The sequence below is a fragment of the Orbicella faveolata genome, unplaced genomic scaffold (assembly GCF_042242905.1).
Source record: "Orbicella faveolata isolate gen_17 unplaced genomic scaffold, um_ofav_v1 contig_24, whole genome shotgun sequence".
NCBI classification, from domain to species: Eukaryota; Metazoa; Cnidaria; class Anthozoa; order Scleractinia; family Merulinidae; genus Orbicella; species Orbicella faveolata.
In genome coordinates, this window is record NW_028301552.1 from 19,458,359 (window position 1) to 19,478,081 (window position 19,723).

General features: G+C 40.2%; 1 protein-coding gene across 3 annotated transcripts; it reads left to right on the plus strand.

Moving 5' to 3' along the window:
- Window positions 1-1,205: 1,205 nt before the first annotated feature.
- On the plus strand, window positions 1,206-18,434 carry LOC149110785 (neural cell adhesion molecule L1-like protein). Of its 3 annotated transcripts, none has more exons than XM_089291167.1 (6): window positions 1,206-1,586; window positions 7,710-7,955; window positions 8,754-9,062; window positions 11,829-12,101; window positions 14,122-14,355; window positions 15,956-18,434. In XM_089291167.1, the coding sequence occupies exons 1-6, from the start codon at window positions 1,328-1,330 to the stop codon at window positions 16,261-16,263; spliced, it is 1,629 nt and encodes a 542-aa protein (XP_089147293.1). In that variant the 5' UTR covers window positions 1,206-1,327; the 3' UTR covers window positions 16,264-18,434. The 3 variants fall into 3 exon arrangements, with proteins under 3 accessions (XP_089147293.1, XP_089147292.1, XP_089147294.1); XM_089291166.1 differs by having other exon boundaries at window positions 1,208-1,586; window positions 14,116-14,355; XM_089291168.1 differs by lacking the exon at window positions 11,829-12,101 and having other exon boundaries at window positions 1,208-1,586; window positions 14,116-14,355.
- The last annotated feature ends 1,289 nt before the right edge of the window (window positions 18,435-19,723 follow it).

Consider the following 19,723-nt stretch of genomic DNA (forward strand, 5'->3'; position numbering starts at 1 on the left):
TTTAGTTGTTGAACTTCATTGCTCGAGTAGAACTTTAACTACATTGTGTCATTGAGCTTGAACATGAAATTAAAACTTTGTGCGGCCGCCGTTTCATTTTTTATCAATTTTTTTTTTTTTTTAAGTGTGGTTATTTATCCGCTGTAAGACTGAAATAATGAGTTCAGTCCAAGTGTATAGACCCTTTGCATAAATAACTGCTAAATTTAATTAATTTATACATTGTAAGCCTCACAATCCTGTGCAAAATGCTTTGTCTGACAACATCAGTACGAGGCTAAGGATGTGTAAGGTATTGTTATTCAAAGTTTGGCCCCATTTATGCAAAGGATCTTGATTTCCGCTTTGGTGTTAACAGTGAATGAAGAATTCTGCGGTGGATATGTTAAGTACCAAGGACGACTGGAGCACATTAAAATCCAAACTGACGGAACTGTGACTGTACTACTATCGACTTGGAAAATCTAAAACGTCAAATATAGTAAAGAAAACATGGCTTCAGAATTAGGCTGCAGTTAAGCTTTTGTACATTATGTTGCATTTTTTCGAGCATTTTAGTGGCATTTTCCGGAAAATTATTTTTTTCCCAACTACACAAAATAGAAATCTCTTAATGAGTATCGGACACCTTCACACTCTAAGGGGCATTATGGGTGATCCGTGCAAATTAATTTACAAAGAAGTAAAGCTGTAAAACATACGTTTTTCTTTATCTTTCCGTTCTGATTTCACATTTGGAGACAAAACATATACTGTAGATGGAGAAACCCCTTTTCTAGTTGTACCAGCGTTTTTGAGCCGATTGAGTGATTGTTGAGGGCGTAGGAATTTTTTTACCATTAAAACCGAATAATTTGATCAAGTCTTAGCCGCTCAAGCCACAAAAATAACATCTCCGATACTCTGAGAAGTAGGGTAGTACCTAGTTCAATCGACTCAAAAACGCTAGTAAACGTAGAAAAAGGGGTTTCTCTATTTACAGCAAAAGTTTCTTCTCGAAAAATAAACTCAGAGCGGAAATATGAAGAAAAACGTGTCTTTTGCCGCCTTGTTTCTTTACAATCTTGACCTGATTACCCATAATGCCCCCTAGAACCTGAAGGGGTCTGTTGATTCAAACGCTTGTTCCCAGCACCTAATAACTTCACACGGAAGCCCTCATAACTCGATCTTTTCTTGATTGGCATTTTTTCCGTAATGCAATACTCCAGATATTCATTATTTACTTGCCAGTCTGGATGTTGTTCAGATCACGTATAGTTTTCGCGAGTGTTCAGCTAAATTCGATTGCTTCACATCTCACTTCACAATTCAACATCAAAGAGCTATGGATGGCTGCGCTAAAGATGCGAAAATAATGTTAATAGAGAAACGTAGCGGGAATCTTCACAAGGCTTCCTCGATTTTATCTGTTAGCGCAATTCTGTTGACGATGGTACTGTTCATGAGAATGCAGACACTCGTCGATGACACGAAAATGATGGATTTAAAATTCACTATGGAAATTCAACAAATCAAAGATGCTCTGAAAGAACAGAAAGCTTCTCATCAAGCTCGTGTGAAAGAGAACTTTCATGCTGTCAGTGGTAAGTGATGAAAGAAGAAATATTCAAACAAAAGTTTAAAGAAAGTAAATCCCGTCTTGTTATCGGACCCCTTCCGATGAACAAGGTATCTATTGTCTCAGAGCTTGCACGTTTTTCACGGTAACAACGAGGTTGATGCAATGCTTATTAACGGTGTCGATGAAAACGAAAGCTGAAGGTTTTTGTCTTCCCTGTATGTAATGCTTTCAGCAGAGAATACAGTTAGAAATTCAAGCAAGCAAAGTTTCGCATCGCAACAAGAGAATCATTTTATTTAGTTTGGAGAGCGTTTCAGTGGTGTTATATTTTGTATCAGCTCGGCCTGGATGGGTTGGTAATTCAATTTGTCCATTTTGGCGCGTTTTGCCGGCATTAAAAGGTTACCAAACGTTGATGTTTAAAATCACAGAAGTTAGGATTTGAATCCAGTGACTGACCTTTTCACTTTTTTATTGAAATGGAGACATTCAAACGACTAGTGACCCCCGTATTTTGTTTCATGAACTGAAACAGACAAAACTGCATTGATTTTACGAAACACAAGAACAAATAGAAAATCAACTCACGTTTCATAGTTCCAGAGTAAATAGATTTGATCTACAATCTGAAGACTAATTTAATACAGATATTACCTCAAAGACTGTTGTTGACCGCAGCTACAAGATTAGGGACTTTAAGCAAATCGCTACGGCTGGCGCTGATACGGCTACCGGAAGTAAATTTCCCCCAAAATGAGACAGTGCGGTCAGTGCGCATGTACGTCGGTTGCATCCAGCCGTAGTGTGAAATCTGACTACGTGAGTCGGGATGTTTTGCCGTAGCGGCTACTACGTCGGGTTTATTTCGCTTCTCTGGCCCTTTTCAACAGACATCTCGGCATTTTAAGAATTCCATTGGATACTATATCCTTGAAACTCAATTCAAGTCAAAGATTGCGTCAAGCTTGCCTCTCATAAGCTTGTAAATCCGTATCCTGAATTGACGATAAGTTTTGACAAAGGAGTTGGAATGGCGAAGTGAGTCAAGTGAAATATTCGTGTTCAGCACGAGGTTGTTTTTCTTCGGTTAAGTTTGCTTTGAGGGTTTAGTGAAGATGTTTTATATCTGGATAACTATACGATGCTATTTTGCTTCTTTGACTATTGATATATTTGTGCTCTTCAATCGATATTCTTTGAGATATTTGTCCCTGAAATTATATATTTCATTCATCAAATTGTTATGGTATTCGCTTTCGCTCAGTAATAATCTGTTCGTCCTAGGAAGGCGAATAACGGCCATCGTCCTTTGAGCGAAGCCATTTGGTTGTGAGAAACTAAATAAAAGAGATTTTAAACTCCTTAGCCGATGTTTCTTTCATCTTTGTATTTCGCTTTACTCGCTAAACATAAAATTTGGCAGACCACCGAGACGTACTCTCCCCAGACCTTTTCAGTCACGGCAGCTGTAGTATACACCAGCCGTAGTGATTTCCTTAAACTCCCTATTGTCATCTAAATTAGACTGCTGGCAGTCCATGCACCTCACCAATGCGTTCATGTTCACGAACAAACACTCGTCTGACCCAAGGAGAAAAGACCGGCTGCCAGCGGTCTTAAACCAAATAGACGTTAATAAACCCAGTGTGACTAGCAAAAAAAACAATTTATTAAAACAATTAAAACGATCTCTAGTTGAAAATTTAGATTAAAATAAGCTTTCGGCTTTCAACCTGCAGCTTTTGACGAATGATCAGAAAGACGCGAATGAATGAATACATACAGTGAAAAGAGTGAAAAAATACATAATAGAAATGTATCATTTAAGTGGTGACCGCAAAAGGGAATTTGGATAATGAAAAGAGACTAATTCTATTGTTAGTAGTCTAGAATTATTGTCCGCCTCATTAGTCATGGCAGTGTGCCAGGACTGGCACACGATAATCGCCCTTGTCACATACTCTAGCGTTGTTCACTTACTCTAGCCTGAGCGGCGTTGTCGAAGTCGATTTGATGGCCGTTAAACCATAATATAACTCCAAGTACAGTCACTGCAGCAGGCGGTGGCCTGAATTTCGGCGAAGGGAATTCTTGCTGTGGTTTTCTGTAAGGTCTGGAAACAGATCTGCCGACTAATTCTTCTGGGCAAAGAATGTTTTCCACGGCAGGTTTATTCTTTAAGATGTTGGTAATGATCGACAGGGGGTAACCGTGGGTCGGTACAAAACGTGGACCCCTCAATCTGGACCCCATTCTGGACCCCATTCTGGACCCCCATCTGGTCTCCCTCTTTTTTCTTCCAAAAAATACGGGCTCCTGATTTAAATAATTAAACTAGGAGCGGGTCCAGAAGGGGATCCAGTAGGGGGTCCAGATTGAGGGGTTCACGTTTTGTACCGACCCGTGGAAACCATTTTCTTCCAAAGCACGAGTACCATATTTAAGTTCATTATATTTTGCTTCAGTTGTACTTGGGAGGTTGGGAGCCCGATAAGCTGTACCGGTTTTGTGCTTCTAGTCATGGTGGGAAACAGTCATTATGTGTCGGTTTTCTGTAAACTTGAATAGAAATTATTCCATTAATCCGGGTGATCAAGGTGTCCAAAAACTAGATTTATCCATTACTTTCGGTTTCAATCGAGAAAGAGATCTTAGGGTCAATTGGATTCAAAGAGTCAGAGGGCGTCTTTCTTGATGATGAGAAGGTGTCGTGGCTTTTTTTTGTAGAAACAATCCTTGTGAACAGAATAGTTGTTAGAAACAACAAATTCCGAAAGGGAGATTATGTCATCAGTGTTGAGATTAGTTGTGGAGGATAATATACTGTCATTATTGAGTTTGTCGCGAATATAGGAGCAAGCTTTCTTGACAGGAATCGCTGTAAAGAGGGGGACCACCTAATTTAACAACCAATTTAACAGCAACAATTTTTTTTTAGTGTTCTCGTAATGAGTACATGCATGTTATTGCCTACAATACAATAGGAGTACTATAATATAGCTAACTTACAAATTAAACTGTAATAACATTCTTTATAATAATAAAGTGTATTATCGTTTGTCTCACGATGTAGTCACTTGAGATGTAGATCGCGACGTTTCGACTGCTTACTGCTAGTCTTCTTCAGGCGATAAGGTCGACTGATTGCACGGTACCATTTATATCACAAAGGTCGGCTGTGATTGTCGCATTTCGATCCTCCTGTTGTTCCATTGTTCCGGCGAGTAGCTGTTCCCTCAGTGGTCCGCTGTTGTACCGTTCTCCTGTTGTTGTGATTCTTGATCGTGGTCATCCATGCTTCAGGAATTTCAATTCCACTATCCCTGTTGATGTTATTAGGGTGAAGTCTTATGTGAATAGCTTCCTTGACCCTACGTGTGTAGCAGTGAGGATCTCGATCAATAAACTGGACCTCATTCCAGATAGGATAGTGGCCGGTCTCGTGGGTGTGTTCAGAAACGGCGGAGGTCTGGGTACGGGCGAGTCGTATATCCCTGTCGTGTTCTTTGATCCTTTCCTGCATAGATCTCCCTGTTTCCCCGATGTAGACTTTGCCGCACTCACAGGGAATCCTGTAGACAACACCAACTTGTTTAGCCGGGTTGACGGTGTCCTTTGGTCGCACTAAGTGTGACCGAATGTCGTGTCGGACTTGAAGACGGTGCGAATGCGTTGTTGTTCTAGGCAGCGGCGGAGAGACTCCGAAACTCCTTGGACATAAGGTAAAACGGCGGTGGATTTAAATTCCGCGACGGGCTCTCTTCTTGGGGTTGTTCGTGCCTTTATGATCTTCTGTACAAAAGAGGAGGGATATCCGTTAGAAACAAGTACAGATGACAGATGTTTCTTCTCTCCAACGATTACTGATGGTTTGGTCACGAGAGGTTTAGCCCGGTCGTACAGACACTTCACAATACCGCGCTTTACTGACTGAGGATGCCCTGAATCATAAGCTAGGAACAACGAGACGGCGCAGCCATGGGGAGCCCTGTATCAGCAGTTATTGCTAATCTCTACATGGAGATATTTGAAGAACAAGCAATAGAGTCCGCACCTTGCAAGCCTAAGATCTGGAAACGCTACGTAGATGATACTTTCACCATCCTGGATCGGGATAGAGTTGACGACTTCCTGCAACACCTAAACAGTCGACAACCATCAATCCGTTTCACCATGGAGATCGAGAATAATAGCAAGATTGCCTTTCTCGACACGTCAGTTTATAGAGAACCCGATGGCCGCCTCACCACTGGTGTCTTCAGGAAACCAACACATACTGATCAGTACCTAGAGTATGATTCACAGCACCCTCAGTCAGTAAAGCGCGGTATTGTGAAGTGTCTGTACGACCGGGCTAAACCTCTCGTGACCAAACCATCAGTAATCGTTGGAGAGAAGAAACATCTGTCATCTGTGCTTGTTTCTAACGGATATCCCTCTTCTTTTGTACAGAAGATCATAAAGGCACGAACAACCCCAAGAAGAGAGCCCGTCGCGGAATTTAAATCCAGCACCGTTTTACCTTATGTCCAAGGAGTTTCGGAGTCTCTCCGCCGCTGCCTAGAACAACAACGCATTCGCACCGTCTTCAAGTCCGACACGACATTCGGTCACACTTAGTGCGACCAAAGGACACCGTCAACCCGGCTAAACAAGTTGGTGTTGTCTACAGGATTCCCTGTGAGTGCGGCAAAGTCTACATCGGGGAAACAGGGAGATCTATGCAGGAAAGGATCAAAGAACACGACAGGGATATACGACTCGCCCGTACCCAGACCTCCGCCGTTTCTGAACACACCCACGAGACCGGCCACTATCCTATCTGGAATGAGGTCCAGTTTATTGATCGAGATCCTCACTGCTACACACGTAGGGTCAAGGAAACTACTCACATAAGACTTCACCCTAATAACATCAACAGGGATAGTGGAATTGAAATTCCTGAAGCATGGATGACCACGATCAAGAATCACAACAACAGGAGAACGGTACAACAGCGGACCACTGAGGGAACAGCTACTCGCCGGAACAATGGAACAACAGGAGGATCGAAATGCGACAATCACAGCCGACCTTTGTGATATAAATGGTACCGTGCAATCAGTCGACCTTATCGCCTGAAGAAGACTAGCAGTAAGCAGTCGAAACGTCGCGATCTACATCTCAAGTGACTACATCGTGAGACAAACGATAATACACTTTATTATTGCATCTACCACGATGAATAACAGCAACCTTTTCCTCGACAACATTCTTTATTATATGGCCAGCTCCGTGAGCGGGCAAGATGAATCAAATCCTGCGCTCTTATTGGCTACCCGAGCGGGAGAGATGGAGCTATCTTGCCCGCTCGGGACTTCCCGCCGTATCCCGCAAGAAAAATTTCCCCGAAAGCCATGTAATAAATCCTTTATTGAGCAAGCTTGTTCGGTCAAGATGGCTGGATATTGGCGTCGTTCTTTTTTTGCGAGTTTATGGACCTCGACTCCGTGTCGGTCCATAAACACGCAAAAAAGAACTTGGCCAATATCCAGCCATCTTGACCTAACACTTGGTCAATAACCCATACATCTTACTCACACGTCTGTAATCCATGCAGCAATGGATAGATGAACAGCTGTAATACTGCTGATAATTGGACAGCCTTTTATATACCGATCCATTTTGTAGCCGTCAGTTAACGGTGAAAATTGGAAATCCTGTTTTATGTTGATTAATTGTTTAGTTAAGTTTCAGTCTGTCATTGTCCTTATTGAGTACAGCAGACAACTGTTTATGCAAATTCTTCTTTAATATGACGGATCTCGTTTCTCTTCTAATTTGAATTATGGGGGAGTTATAGTGCCCTCTCACCAGCTACTGGGAAAAACTCTCGGCGAAGATACAGTTAAAGATTTTGAAAACTGCAGTTTTTAAGCGAGGCGAATAAGTTTTGAGCATTCTATTTTGTATTCTGTCAGGCTAGGGTGATAACTTTCGACTCTTTACAACCACTCATTCTAAGTCAATAAGCATCCAATGTGTTTCGCTTCTACAAACGTAACAAAGCAATTTGCCAACCCTCTCCTCCCTCTCACCGTTTCATGTGCGAATCAGTTTCTCGTAGGTAATCAGACATAAATGCAAACATTTCATTTTTCTATAGACATAAAGTCCAACGCTCACATTTCACGACGCAGCTTAAAACCCAACCGCCAGTATCCTGATGGCATTCAAGAAATGAGTGACTTAATCAAGAAGTATGTAACCTCCATTGTTAAGGAATCTGTGGTGTCTTACTGTCTCTCTCCTAACAAAGTGTGCGTGGCAGGTCCCCCCGGACCAAAGGGGATCGAAGGATCTCGAGGTGAACGAGGACCAAAAGGAAGTACTGGAATCAAGGGCGAAAGAGGTATTTAAGATTAAGTCACGTGACCTGTCCCCTGATGCTCTGTTCTAAAGGAGAGCTCGTTAGTCCTTAGTCAAAACAAAAACTAGAAAATAAGAGAAATATGTTTTAAATAGAGGTTTATTTTTAACGCTATTAGGAGCTTTTGTGTTTTTGTTTTTTGTCTCTGAAAGTCTTCAGTTGTGATCAAATTAACATGGTCAGGGATAAAGGATAAAAACATGTTGAATAACGTGTCAATCGTGTAGTCATATCACACCTAAGAGACCCCTAGGTCACCATATGTCCACCATCTTGGATACACCATGTCGGATTTCAAAAGTTGATTTAAAACATCAGAAAAACAATTATAAAAATACAAACCCCTCAAATAGTTTTGGATAAAGTCGTAATTCAATTCAAAATCCTGGATGGATTCAATCAAAAGCGACTAAAAATTAGCCAAATTGCTGTGTTCTTTGCTTCTTGACTTTTTATGGCGTGCGGTCTAACAAAAGACTATAACTTATTTCAGACTGTGTCATTTGAAGAAGAAAATTAGTACACAAAGAACTAGCACAGAACAAATCAAATGATCGTTGTGTCAGTGCCATGTATGTAATCATAAGTCGTGCTGTAAGTTAACAACTTATACTTCAAGGAAATGACAACGAGAAAGAAAAAGGTTAAGGGACAAATGAAACTTCGCGATTCAAATTACTGTTACACTTTTTCTATACATTAAAGCCTAAGTTTAGCTTTAAACGTCTGCCATTGTTTACGACGAATCATTAATTTTGTTTCCTTCATTAAATATTTCAGGAGCTCCTGGACATCCGGGACCTAAGGGTGATGCAGGGGAGTCGATATCTGCTCCAGAAGTGACTGTATCTCCTGCCTCACTCACTGTAACTCAGTACCAGACTGCCACGTTTTCCTGCTCAGCTGATGGTAATCCAAAGCCTAACGTATCCTGGAATAAAATAAGTGGAACAGAACTGGTGAATAAGGACGTCCAAGGCAATAAGCTACAGATCAAGAGTACTGGTTACAATGACTCGGGGAGTTACGTTTGCACGGCTACAAATATCTTGGGACAAGCTAAGAAGGTTGTGAAACTTTTCGTACAAGGTAATCAATTTTATGATCGTCACGTACGCTTCAAGCGATACTCTAAGGAGAGTGCTGCTAAGTGTTGCATTATCGTCAAATAGGAAAAAGTTAAGTTTAGTTTAATGTTGCAAATTCAACAATGGAGTCCCATCTCCATGCATTTTTAATTGCGGCCAAATCAATTTGCAAGTGCATCCAAGTAATGGAGAGGATAAACAATAGCTGCTGTAACCTTTGCTATTCTTAGAGACTACCTCTTATATACCTATTGTTTTATTGTACAATTTATACATGCTACATGTTTTAATTTTATATACATTTTTATTATTATTCCTTATTCGTAAATAATTTTAATTTGTGTGTGTGTCCGCAATAAGTTGTGAAAACTAAATACATTGACACATTAATAAAGTTTTCACTTACTTTACCTACTTGATATGTACGTTTAGACACCTCCCAAATAATAACGATGCTTTTGCTTGCTTGCGTATTTATCAATTTTTTTATTTTTTTATTTAGTTACTTATTTATTTGTTTGCCATGTATTCAAGTTAAGATATTTCCAAAACATTTTGAAACAGTTCTTGATGTCCTTTTGTCAGTCTATTTACTCTGAGTTAACCTACGACTTCCCCTTCCGCTGTAATCATACACCGCGCAATATTTCCAGCCCTTTAGTCTATTAGAATTTAGTTGCTAGCGTTTTTTATTTACTCACACCCTTTTAATGATAGTTTGAAGTTGTCCAAATTGTTATCTTTGTTGTCGCAGTTTTCTCCTCTTAAAATCTGTCACGCTCACAGTGTGGTTGTGTTACAATAAAACTAGATGTAAACTATGTCAGAGTTTAAATTTGTCGTCTGTAATAAATGTATAGCCCGTTTTAGGCTCTCGATCAGTGGGGACGAAAAATAGCGGGCGGGTGACGAGTAGATCCCGTTCGCTTTTTCGATCGTCCCTAATGACCGAGGACCTACAACTGGCTATACATTTACAGACGACAAATTTGAACACTCACATAGCTTACCTGTAGTTTTATTGATCTCAAGTCCACTATGCCGTGTGATACGGAGAAGCTTTATACTAAAAGAATGAAGCGTCAATTCAGGATATAAAGATACTATCATATCAAGGCCGTAGCTAGTAGCAGGCAAGCCGAGACACTTGCCTCAGTCTCTTTCTTTTTCGTTTTTTGTTGTTTATAATCATCATAAACACCTTTAATACCAAGGGAAAGACTTTAAACGTGGGCATTGCCTCGGTCACGATTTCTTCGTGGACATTGTCTCAGTCATAATTTTTGTAGAAGCCGACAAAGACGACAAATACAGGACACGTTATGGGCGTGCAACAGACGTCCCAAGAAACTGTGGAACATTTAAATTATATGCGAGTGTGTGTGGGTGTGAGATTTTTGTTGCGTGTGTATTTTTCTGTTGCTTGAAGAGTCGGATTACAAGTCTCGATGCAATACTACCGAAGTAAATTGCTATGTCGAATTCTGCGAGTGTTTGTCGTTTTACTGGGCCCGTGCAATTTTTTTCTGGCAAGTACGGCCCTGCAAATGAAATTGTTAAAACACTTGTCCGAAAAGGCGTTTATAATCACATGAAATAAGCTCTTAGAACTGCCTCCTCCTACATACATCAACTTGAATGTTCTTTCAACGTTGCACTGATTGGGGAAGGGGCAAGCTATAACCTGCCTTTTCGTCAGAAATTCAAGATTACACGAGACGAAAATAAGGAAAATAAAGAAAGTCAGTAAAAGTGACTAACAACTAGACTGCTCACAGTCCTCTATTCTCGTATTTTTATTCGATCGTTCAAAGCGCGGATACATTCGCGACAGAACTGGACGCCAGCGCAAAACGGGAGACTTGACAGGGCAGGAGGAGTCAATAGCCCTTTTCACGATTAACTTTGCTCATTTGCATTACAATAAAATGTAGCATGTGTGAGGCAATTTCGGGCTATTTCGTGGTTTTAGCCGGAAATTGCCTCGCATCCACGTTGGATTACATTGTAATGCAAATAAAAAAAATTTAACCGTGAAAAGGGCTATTATTTCGTTGGATGTGAGATGTGAGATAGTAAATAGCCAACGAGGCGCATAGCGCCGAGTTGGCTATAATCACCTGATATCCAACAAGCGCGAGTGGAATGATTGTTTTCATAAAAACGCTCCCAAAATATAGAAAATGAAACTAAAAAAAGATAACAACACCCAAAAAAATCACGCGTACGCTTGTCATATTTGTAGAGCATGGCATAATGGCTCATAACCCATGATGGCTAAGCCAATGAAAACTCTTGAATTGCATTAACCAAAGATCCAGTTTTTAAGAAAATGTGATAACCCTGTTAGAACTGGCTTTGTCAAACTACAGTATGTCTCTTCTCTGAGGTTAGTAACCTTAGTAGTAGTTTTCTATCGAAAAGCACGTTTAAAAAAATCTCTGTGCCACGCTTTTAAATTCAGGAAAGGAAATACCCCTTACTAGCTGTGTTCGAAGTTCGCGTGTTAAGAAACGGAACAAGTTTCTTCCCTCTCGATTTATGACCCAAGCGTAAAATAGGCGTAACTTACAGTATGGACCAAGAAGACGGCGCTAGTAAGATACTTTTTTTTATACTCTACGCGTATTTCTCTGGTTCGAAACGATAGAATGAGGCCCGCTAAATTTACCGATCCTCGCGGGCGTAGTAACTAAGAAGTATAAGAAATGTTAACATGTTCTAATAGTTACAATCGTTTATTTGTATGTTTTGTTTTCTCGCCCAGTTCCCCCACAATTCCTCGAGACTCCCGACAGCGTTGTAAAAGTAATAGGAAATTCAGTAGCTTCTCTTTCCTGTCGAGTATTTGGTTATCCACAACCGACAGTTGTCTGGTCAAGAGGACTTGTGCCGTTACCACAAGGTCGAACCACTGTTAACAATGGCACACTGAATATCTCCAACTTTAAACCTCAAGATACTGGTCCTTATCAGTGTAAAGCCACCAATAAGTTGGGATCTGTTAGTGCATTGACAACCTTGAATTATGTCAAACCAGGTGAGTACCGAAGAAGATAGATCTAAACCGCATTTGTCCCATAATATCTCCCACTTTAGTCCTGAAGACGTTGGTCCTTAATCGTGAAGTTACTAACAAGCTTGGATCTGTTAGCGTAAGATAACCTGCGCAACGAGTGTGTGACAACACCTAGGAACTAATATTCTTGGGTTTCAAGTGACGTCACAAGCTTTGATCAAATCAGTGTCCGCCATGTTAGTGTCCTTCGGGTGTCAAATTTATGCTAGTAATAGTCCATTTCTACAGTGAAGCTTCTCTATTATCGCTCTATTATTTCGACAACTACATGGATTTCCAGGAAAAAAAACGATAAAAGCACCGGGCATTCATCTAAAGGTATCCCAGTGCTTTCTGAGTATCCCAAAAGCTTAGAGAGACGAGTAAAGGAAAGATATTAAGATCTCGGTCATCGGGGTTGACCCCGCAAGCAAAACAGCCGAGCAGTTCAGTCCAGACCAGAAAATTCAGGATCTACAACAGCCGCAAGCCTCGAACCATGCAACAGCTTCTAGTTCTGGGACTGCATCAGCCGGCGCCTCAGCGCATGCAGCCCACATCAGCGCCTTCGAAAGAGGAAATGTATCAGCTTTATGCCAAACTTGACCAGTGCAAAATTAAAGCAGTAGCTTTAAGTTTAATTGTTCCTTTTGCTGACCACTTTATCAACCAAAGCCGTTCTGTTCCGGTAGTTTCAGAGCGAAGTGTTTGCTACAAACTCGTTCGCTCTCTATCACTCTCTTGTTTGTAGCGTCCCCGCGACTCACCGCAGATATCCACTCGTTTGTCCTCCTAATAGTGAGTTCCTCCTGTTCTTGCCCTTGATTTGAAATAATCTTAGGTATACGAAAAACCCTGAGCCTCTACGATTTCAACTTTTGCTCGAACAGCCAACAACAACGCTTAAAACCATCCCTTCTTTCTCGCATGAACTCTTCTTTGGATACGCTTTGTTTACGCTTGAGGGACACCAAGATGGCGGATGGTAACCGTTGCTAAGCTATTGGTCACGTGGGTGAAACCCAAGAATTGTTTATTTTAACTATGTATTGTTTCACTGACTGAAACATCTAAAACAGTAACCTACGCAGACTCCCCAGCTAAGCTGAAAGTCGACAGGCAGTTTAGCCTTCCCCGTATTTGTTAGCTACACTGATCCACTTAAGTAGCCTTTGTTATCACTACTATTAGAGGATCGCTAAAACAGGCATCTTATGGAGAGATCGAGATTTAAAAACTCGCGCTGTTACTAGAAATAATTTTTTGTTCTTTGGTTTCTGATGATACCCTAGAATTGCGCTGTGAACCCTTGTGGTGTAATTGTCGCGCGCACATTGGGAGAATAACCCCATTTTCTCAGAATTAAGCTCAATAGAGAGATACATAATCGTTTCCGCGTGGTCGTGAACCATGTATCATTTTCTTGATTGTAGCGTGAACCAATTTTAACGCATGTTATGTCAATAATTATCTGAAATGTAAAATTACCCGGCAGTATTCGTAAAATTCAATTTAATTGTGTCCTCGAGAACAAAGCATGCGAACAAAAATAAGACTTAGTGCCGCTTAAAGTTGTAAACTTTAATTATAAAACATACATCAATTAATTTACCCCTTCCTCGTCGTTTACGGTTCACAACTATTACTTTACCCTTGGCTTTTGTCCGTTTCTAGCTGATGTTGCAAGTTTTTATTAGGATCTTTAGATTCAAAGGAATCATCTTAAAGCGTATTGATCACGTGTTAATCAACTTATTATCAAACTCGAGTTAATCTATTTTTATCTATGGCAGTCTGATTGTCTTTTTTCTGCAAAATATGCAATAAGAGGCTGATGAATACTCCCACAGTGGCTATTACGCGGTCTTATTGACCTGTTGCAGTGATTTTGTTAAGACCCTGGTACTCATTCAGACGTTTTATCTACGGAAACTGTTCAGTCTCTTGTTGACTATATAAAGTTTTGCTAAACCTGTCTTTGTTTTTCTTTTTGAAGTTCCAGATTTCTGGAGAAATTCGGCGATTATAACAGGAAACTCATTTTATAAAAGTCGCCTTCATGAATTCCTAACACCTGCTGTTGGAAGCAACCCTAGTTGGGTCCTGTGTTACCGCGCTTCCACTCACGGCTGGGCTGTCCGTACCTTTCACAGCAGGTGTGATGGGAAACGAAACACGGTTACCATCATCAAAAAGGGACAGTACGTGTTTGGAGGATACACTGACATACCTTGGGGTAAATAGAAATTTTCATATGTGTTTTCTTTAATTATAGGCTATTAAGGGACGGACCATTAGAAAAGTGATTGGGATGGGGAAAAAAAACAATCATGCAAGGGAAGGTGACTGAAACAGAAACAGTGAATTGCACTGTCGGGCTTACAAAATGTACCCCCCTGAAGGGCACCTTGGTAAACAATTTAATACCGTTTTCCTGGTCCTGGTGAAATCCCCAATGACCTGGGTTTCTCTGCAATTAGGAAAACGGACATTTTTCTCTTTCAAGGCTGATACATTTTGTGCGTAGCAACTTCATCATGGACACTGTAAGCCAAACACCCTTGCAGAAAAAACCTTATAGCTAACCACGGCTTAAAAGTGATAAAAAAGCATGTTCTTTAAACAACCGCCCTTTTTAATTCGTTTGCATTCAAGCAAACGCAGCACATACTGTGTTTTGAAAGTCTCGACATATAGGAGTGATTTCGCAACTGAAATGTATAAATAACGATTGTGGACACAGATGTGCACACCCATTACGAACCGAAACACTTCTCCCAAGATGATCGCCAAGATCAACGTTGGACAAATGTTGTAAACAAAGACAATCATAGAGTTGTTAACACAACTAATGCGTTTAGTATGGACAGTTTGAATCTATTTTACTCACTGATACCTAAAATTTACTACCGCTTTAGTTAATTCTTAACTTATTTCATAGAAAGCCTCACACTCGTAAATGTAAAAGATCCACGGACCGCAATCAAGGTTCTAATGAGTGGTGTTACAGTAATTTTGGAGCCAGCCTGCAGGCCGTTAAAGCCTGATATCTTGGCACTCGCCTAATTAACTTCTTCCCAACTTCTTCTTATAAAACATATTCGCTAAAAAAATAAAGAGTGCAGTAATTGGATCTCGTGTCGTACAAACGCGCGAGGCCGATGTGAAATTACGAGCACGATTACTCCCTGAATTGTACGACAAGAGGTCTAATTACTCATTAATCGTATCGATAACAAAATTTCCAAATAAAAAAGTCTTTTGAGAACTTCTTTTGACCGAAAAAGGGGGAAGCGCCTTCCATAACTGTAGGAAATATTAAAAAGAAAGAAATTGAAGCGCGCGTTATTGACGTGTGAATGGTGAAGGCATCCAATTACAGGTAGGTAGCTACAACTGGTTGTAACTGGATACCTGTAATTGGACACCCACGTGATCGCGCGCCGATTACGTTACAGATAGGCGCGCGGAGAACCAATCACGATCGAGATGATCCTATATCACAGACAAAAATTTAACGTTGTTTATGATTATGGCAAGATTATTAGCCCGTTTATGTTCTAAATCACTATGGATATAAAAGTGAATAAAGTAGTATTCCGGTTTTTCTGGATGATGTTCGGAATTTATTTCGTCTATCATGAATTACGGAAAAGGTTAATCATTTGAATCTGAAATTGTAAAACGACAATAACTTCCAGAACTGCTTAAGATGAAAGATTATTACTGTATACAGGATCGACGGAGCATACGAAAGTGTTTTTTGTCCTGACTTGGTCGTCAAGCTTCTTTGCTTAAACTGTAATTCTTATTCAACTTTAATTGTTCCTCTTTAGAGTCCAGCGCTGGAAACGCTGCCACTTCCAATGCGTTCATATTTTCACTCCGCAACAAAGAAGGTCTTGGACCATTCAAGAGCTTGCCGACGAACCCATCACAAGCAATTTACAGGAGCCCAAGTTACGGTCCGGTATTTGGTTGGTTTGACTTCTACATTTCTGACAATGCAAATCGTAACACTCGTTCATACACATATTTTGGCAACTCTTACTCAGTTCCAAGTGGAGTACAAGACAGGAAAACAATCCTGGCTGGGACTCACAACTTCACACCTGACGAGGTAGAGGTCTTCTACCTTGGCTGAACAATAATAATATGTAATCAGTAAAATTAAGCACCCTACAAAACGTACGCAAGATTTCAACGCAACACATTGCAACATTCTTGCGCATGGAAACTTTTGCTATCCCAATGTATTGCACCATCTAACATCTTGGAACATACTGCAACCGGATGACCAAACTTGGGCAACAAGTTTTCGAAAAGGATCAGTTGTATGTCTAACATGTTACGTTGAAATATTGCGTGTGTTATAATTTTACCTTCCCGTTTTTCATTTGATTGTTTTCGACACCCTGAATTCTATATGTTTTGCTCCATATAGAATATCGTCCTGTTTTGAATGCGAACGGACTGTTCTTAAGACCAAACTGGGTGCATTTTTTTATGGTTATGTTTTAGATTTGTTTTCATACGGCGCAACGTGAACTGATGAATCACGAATTGGCATCATGGCATAAGCTGCATAAGTGATACCTTCCCTTGTTGTAGAGTTGAAATTATCGTTATTATCGTTACGTTACTTTCACTTCACTATTGACTGGAAAAATAAATCTACAGTTGAACCTTGGTCTCGCTATTTTCGAGGTACGAGGGGCCTCGCTACTTTACGGGGGACAGGGGTCGCTACTTTTGGAATCTATCAGCGGCCACAAATTTTTAACGTTACTTTTGGGGGGTTACCACGGACATTATGGATAAAGCTTGTGATAACAGATTTATAAGATATACTTTCCACGTTCATAGGTATCATAATTCAAGTATCATCAAAGCAATTTTCTCTGATAATTGTCTTTTCCTTTAAAGGAAATATTTCAAACTTCGGAAATACTAAAACATCTTTCTTGGCTCAGATGAAGCAAATTAGTTTGGACCTTTGTTAACCAGCCTTAGTTAGGCGTTATCAAAAAAACGGGAAGCTGAAAAAACAGTTATTAGTGTTTATTCATATTAAATTAACCTTATTTTTACAACTATTAGCTACTACTGTCATTCAGCAAGAAATATCTTTGACATAAGTACTGAACGAAATTTGAAGACGCAACAATCACCGCGGGGTCATTTTGGATTTGGGTTTGAGGTAAACTCGGTAAGAAAAATCAAATTTTTATCGTGATAAAGCTTCGTTCTCAAAATGTTCTCCGTCCACACTATAACTCAAAGCCGGCGTTTTCAAATTCCTCCGGTGTGAAGTTAACAAATTGACCCCAGATTTTCATGCGTCTGTCCTGTTACTGATCATGAATCTCGTCATAACATTGTCAAAGTAGCTGTGGATCGAAATTCATTGTCAATAACAGGACAGACGAATGAAAAACCGCCGTCAATTTGTTTTTTTGCGAAACTACATGGCATAAATTATAAATTCATGTGTCTGTCCGCTTATTGACAATGAAAATTAGCCAAGTAGCGCGAGAATTTCTGCAGTTATTGTAAAAAGCATTTTCGGGACGGATTAGTGTTGACGGTAGGCCTAACCGTAGAAATAGAGCTGCGTTTTCAAATTTCTCCGGCGTAGTACCGAGGGGCCTTAGTCCGATAGAATGACAGAAATTCATTGAAGGTAGTAAAGATAATTTGTTGATTTTAAACTTGTTTTGGCCATATGACATCTTGTGCAAAGTGAATTTTCTGCTTGAACCAGGATCTCCGAAAAAGCGATCATTTTCAATAGTTATAGGCTTAATGTTGCACGGAAGAAAAAAGTCGTCGTAAGAAAATATATTGGTCTTGTTATATTTTGTTAGAGCCCGAAATCTTTAAAACGTGAAAAATATACGTGATAATATTGGTTTCGCGACGATCCCGTAACATTAACTGTCACATTAGCCGCAGGGACAGCTGTAGTCAGTCCAGTTAAAACTAATTGTGATTGTTTTGGTCTCTATATAGCGTTCAATTGAGTGTCGTAAAACCAAAACCAAAGTAATCACTCTGGCCAATCACAAAGGATACAGACAGTACAGTGAACCAATCAAAACTCCTAGTAATTACATGCCACTGATACGAAACGCAGGAAAACAAGTGCGAACGAATTACGATTGGTTTTGGTTTTACTTCTGATTGGATGAAGTGGCGGGAGTTTTTTAAGCCAGTTAATCATGTAGCGTATTTGATGCAAAACCAATGACTTTTCGACATCAAATGAAAACCGTCTATCTATTTGAAGATGTAAATAGAAAGCCTGCGACCGACTTTGCATTTGTGTATTTCCCTGTGTTCAACCTCCTCCCGCTTCCTCGGTTGGGACTGAAGATTTTCCTTGAGTCTTTTACCATGAGTGCAATGTTTTCATGGCCATGGTGTGCACTCTTAAAGACCACACAAGTGACGCCTTAAATTATTCAAAAACTCAAGGGAACAATGAAAAAATGTGGTGCATTTGTTTTTCCCAAGAACTTTCAAATTTTAACGGCAAAGAGCCAATTAATTCCTTCAATGAGATCTGCCTGCAGGGAATCATGGTAGCTGTATTCATCATCTTGGACTGGATATTTGTTCTGATGAATACAATAACCATGATTCCTTGCAGGAACTTGTCATAGAGGGAATAGGCCAATTTGGATATAGTAAAATTCTAACTTTGTTCTGAGGCCTAGCGGAATAAAACAAAAGAAATTAATTATTCATCCCTCAACCTCAATGCGATTACTTTTGTTTTATTCCCGTAAGCCTGAAATACAAGCAAGAATTTTAATATATCGAAATTGGCCTATTGACTATTAGAGGGGCAATCAGCGAAACTCTGCGCTCGTATGACAGATCACCACCTCCTTCTTGAACCCAACGAGTTCATGGCAGATAAATATATTCAGTGAGAAGTCACCTATCTAGATCCTCTCCATTTTTCATTCTTTAGTTGTGCATTACTGTCTATTGAAATTTGCCTTGAATGTCTTAACTACTTTTCAGAACTTCACCGTAATAGTGCTGTCAGCCTAGTTAATCACCAATAAAAATACTTTTCAGAGCCAGTTTGACCCACTGTTTATAAGGACGGTATAGCATCTACAGAATCTACACCTACATCTACATTTTGCAACCTGCAAAGGGATTTTAAGAAACAAATCATGTCACATAGGCAGAAGCCGATGGAGAGGAAGCCTTCTATGCAGAAACTCATTGTACTTGTCACTCATCGCACCTAAAGGGCATCTGCAAAGGAGGCTAATGAAGAGGTGCTCCAAAGGAAGCAGGGGCCAGATGAAGGTGGGTCCTTTTTCTCTCCACTAGCGGAAGAAAGTGTGAAAACAATTTTGGCCCATCATGAGGCAAGGAATCCCATATCTTTTCCAGAGTAGATTTGCAATGGATTTTTATTCTGGATGGTACGTACACAAGCAGCAGCTCTGCTGCCATCAATTACCCTGGAACCTCTATGAAGACGTTATGTTTATCAGTGTTACATAGTTTATCGTTGCAGCTAGGTAATGGTTCACAGGAATCCCGAGTAGAATCTTCCTACAGAACCCAGCACTATTAAT

Excerpts from the sequence above, each read along its gene's own strand:
- LOC149110785 (XM_089291166.1), top strand. The coding sequence starts at position 1,328 with ATGGATGGCTGCGCTAAAGATGCGAAAATAATGTTAATAGAGAAACGT. Across the intron at positions 12,102-14,115 it reads CTTGAATTATGTCAAACCAG|TTCCAGATTTCTGGAGAAAT; the intron begins GTGAGTACCGAA and ends TTCTTTTTGAAG. Across the intron at positions 14,356-15,955 it reads ATACACTGACATACCTTGGG|AGTCCAGCGCTGGAAACGCT; the intron begins GTAAATAGAAAT and ends GTTCCTCTTTAG.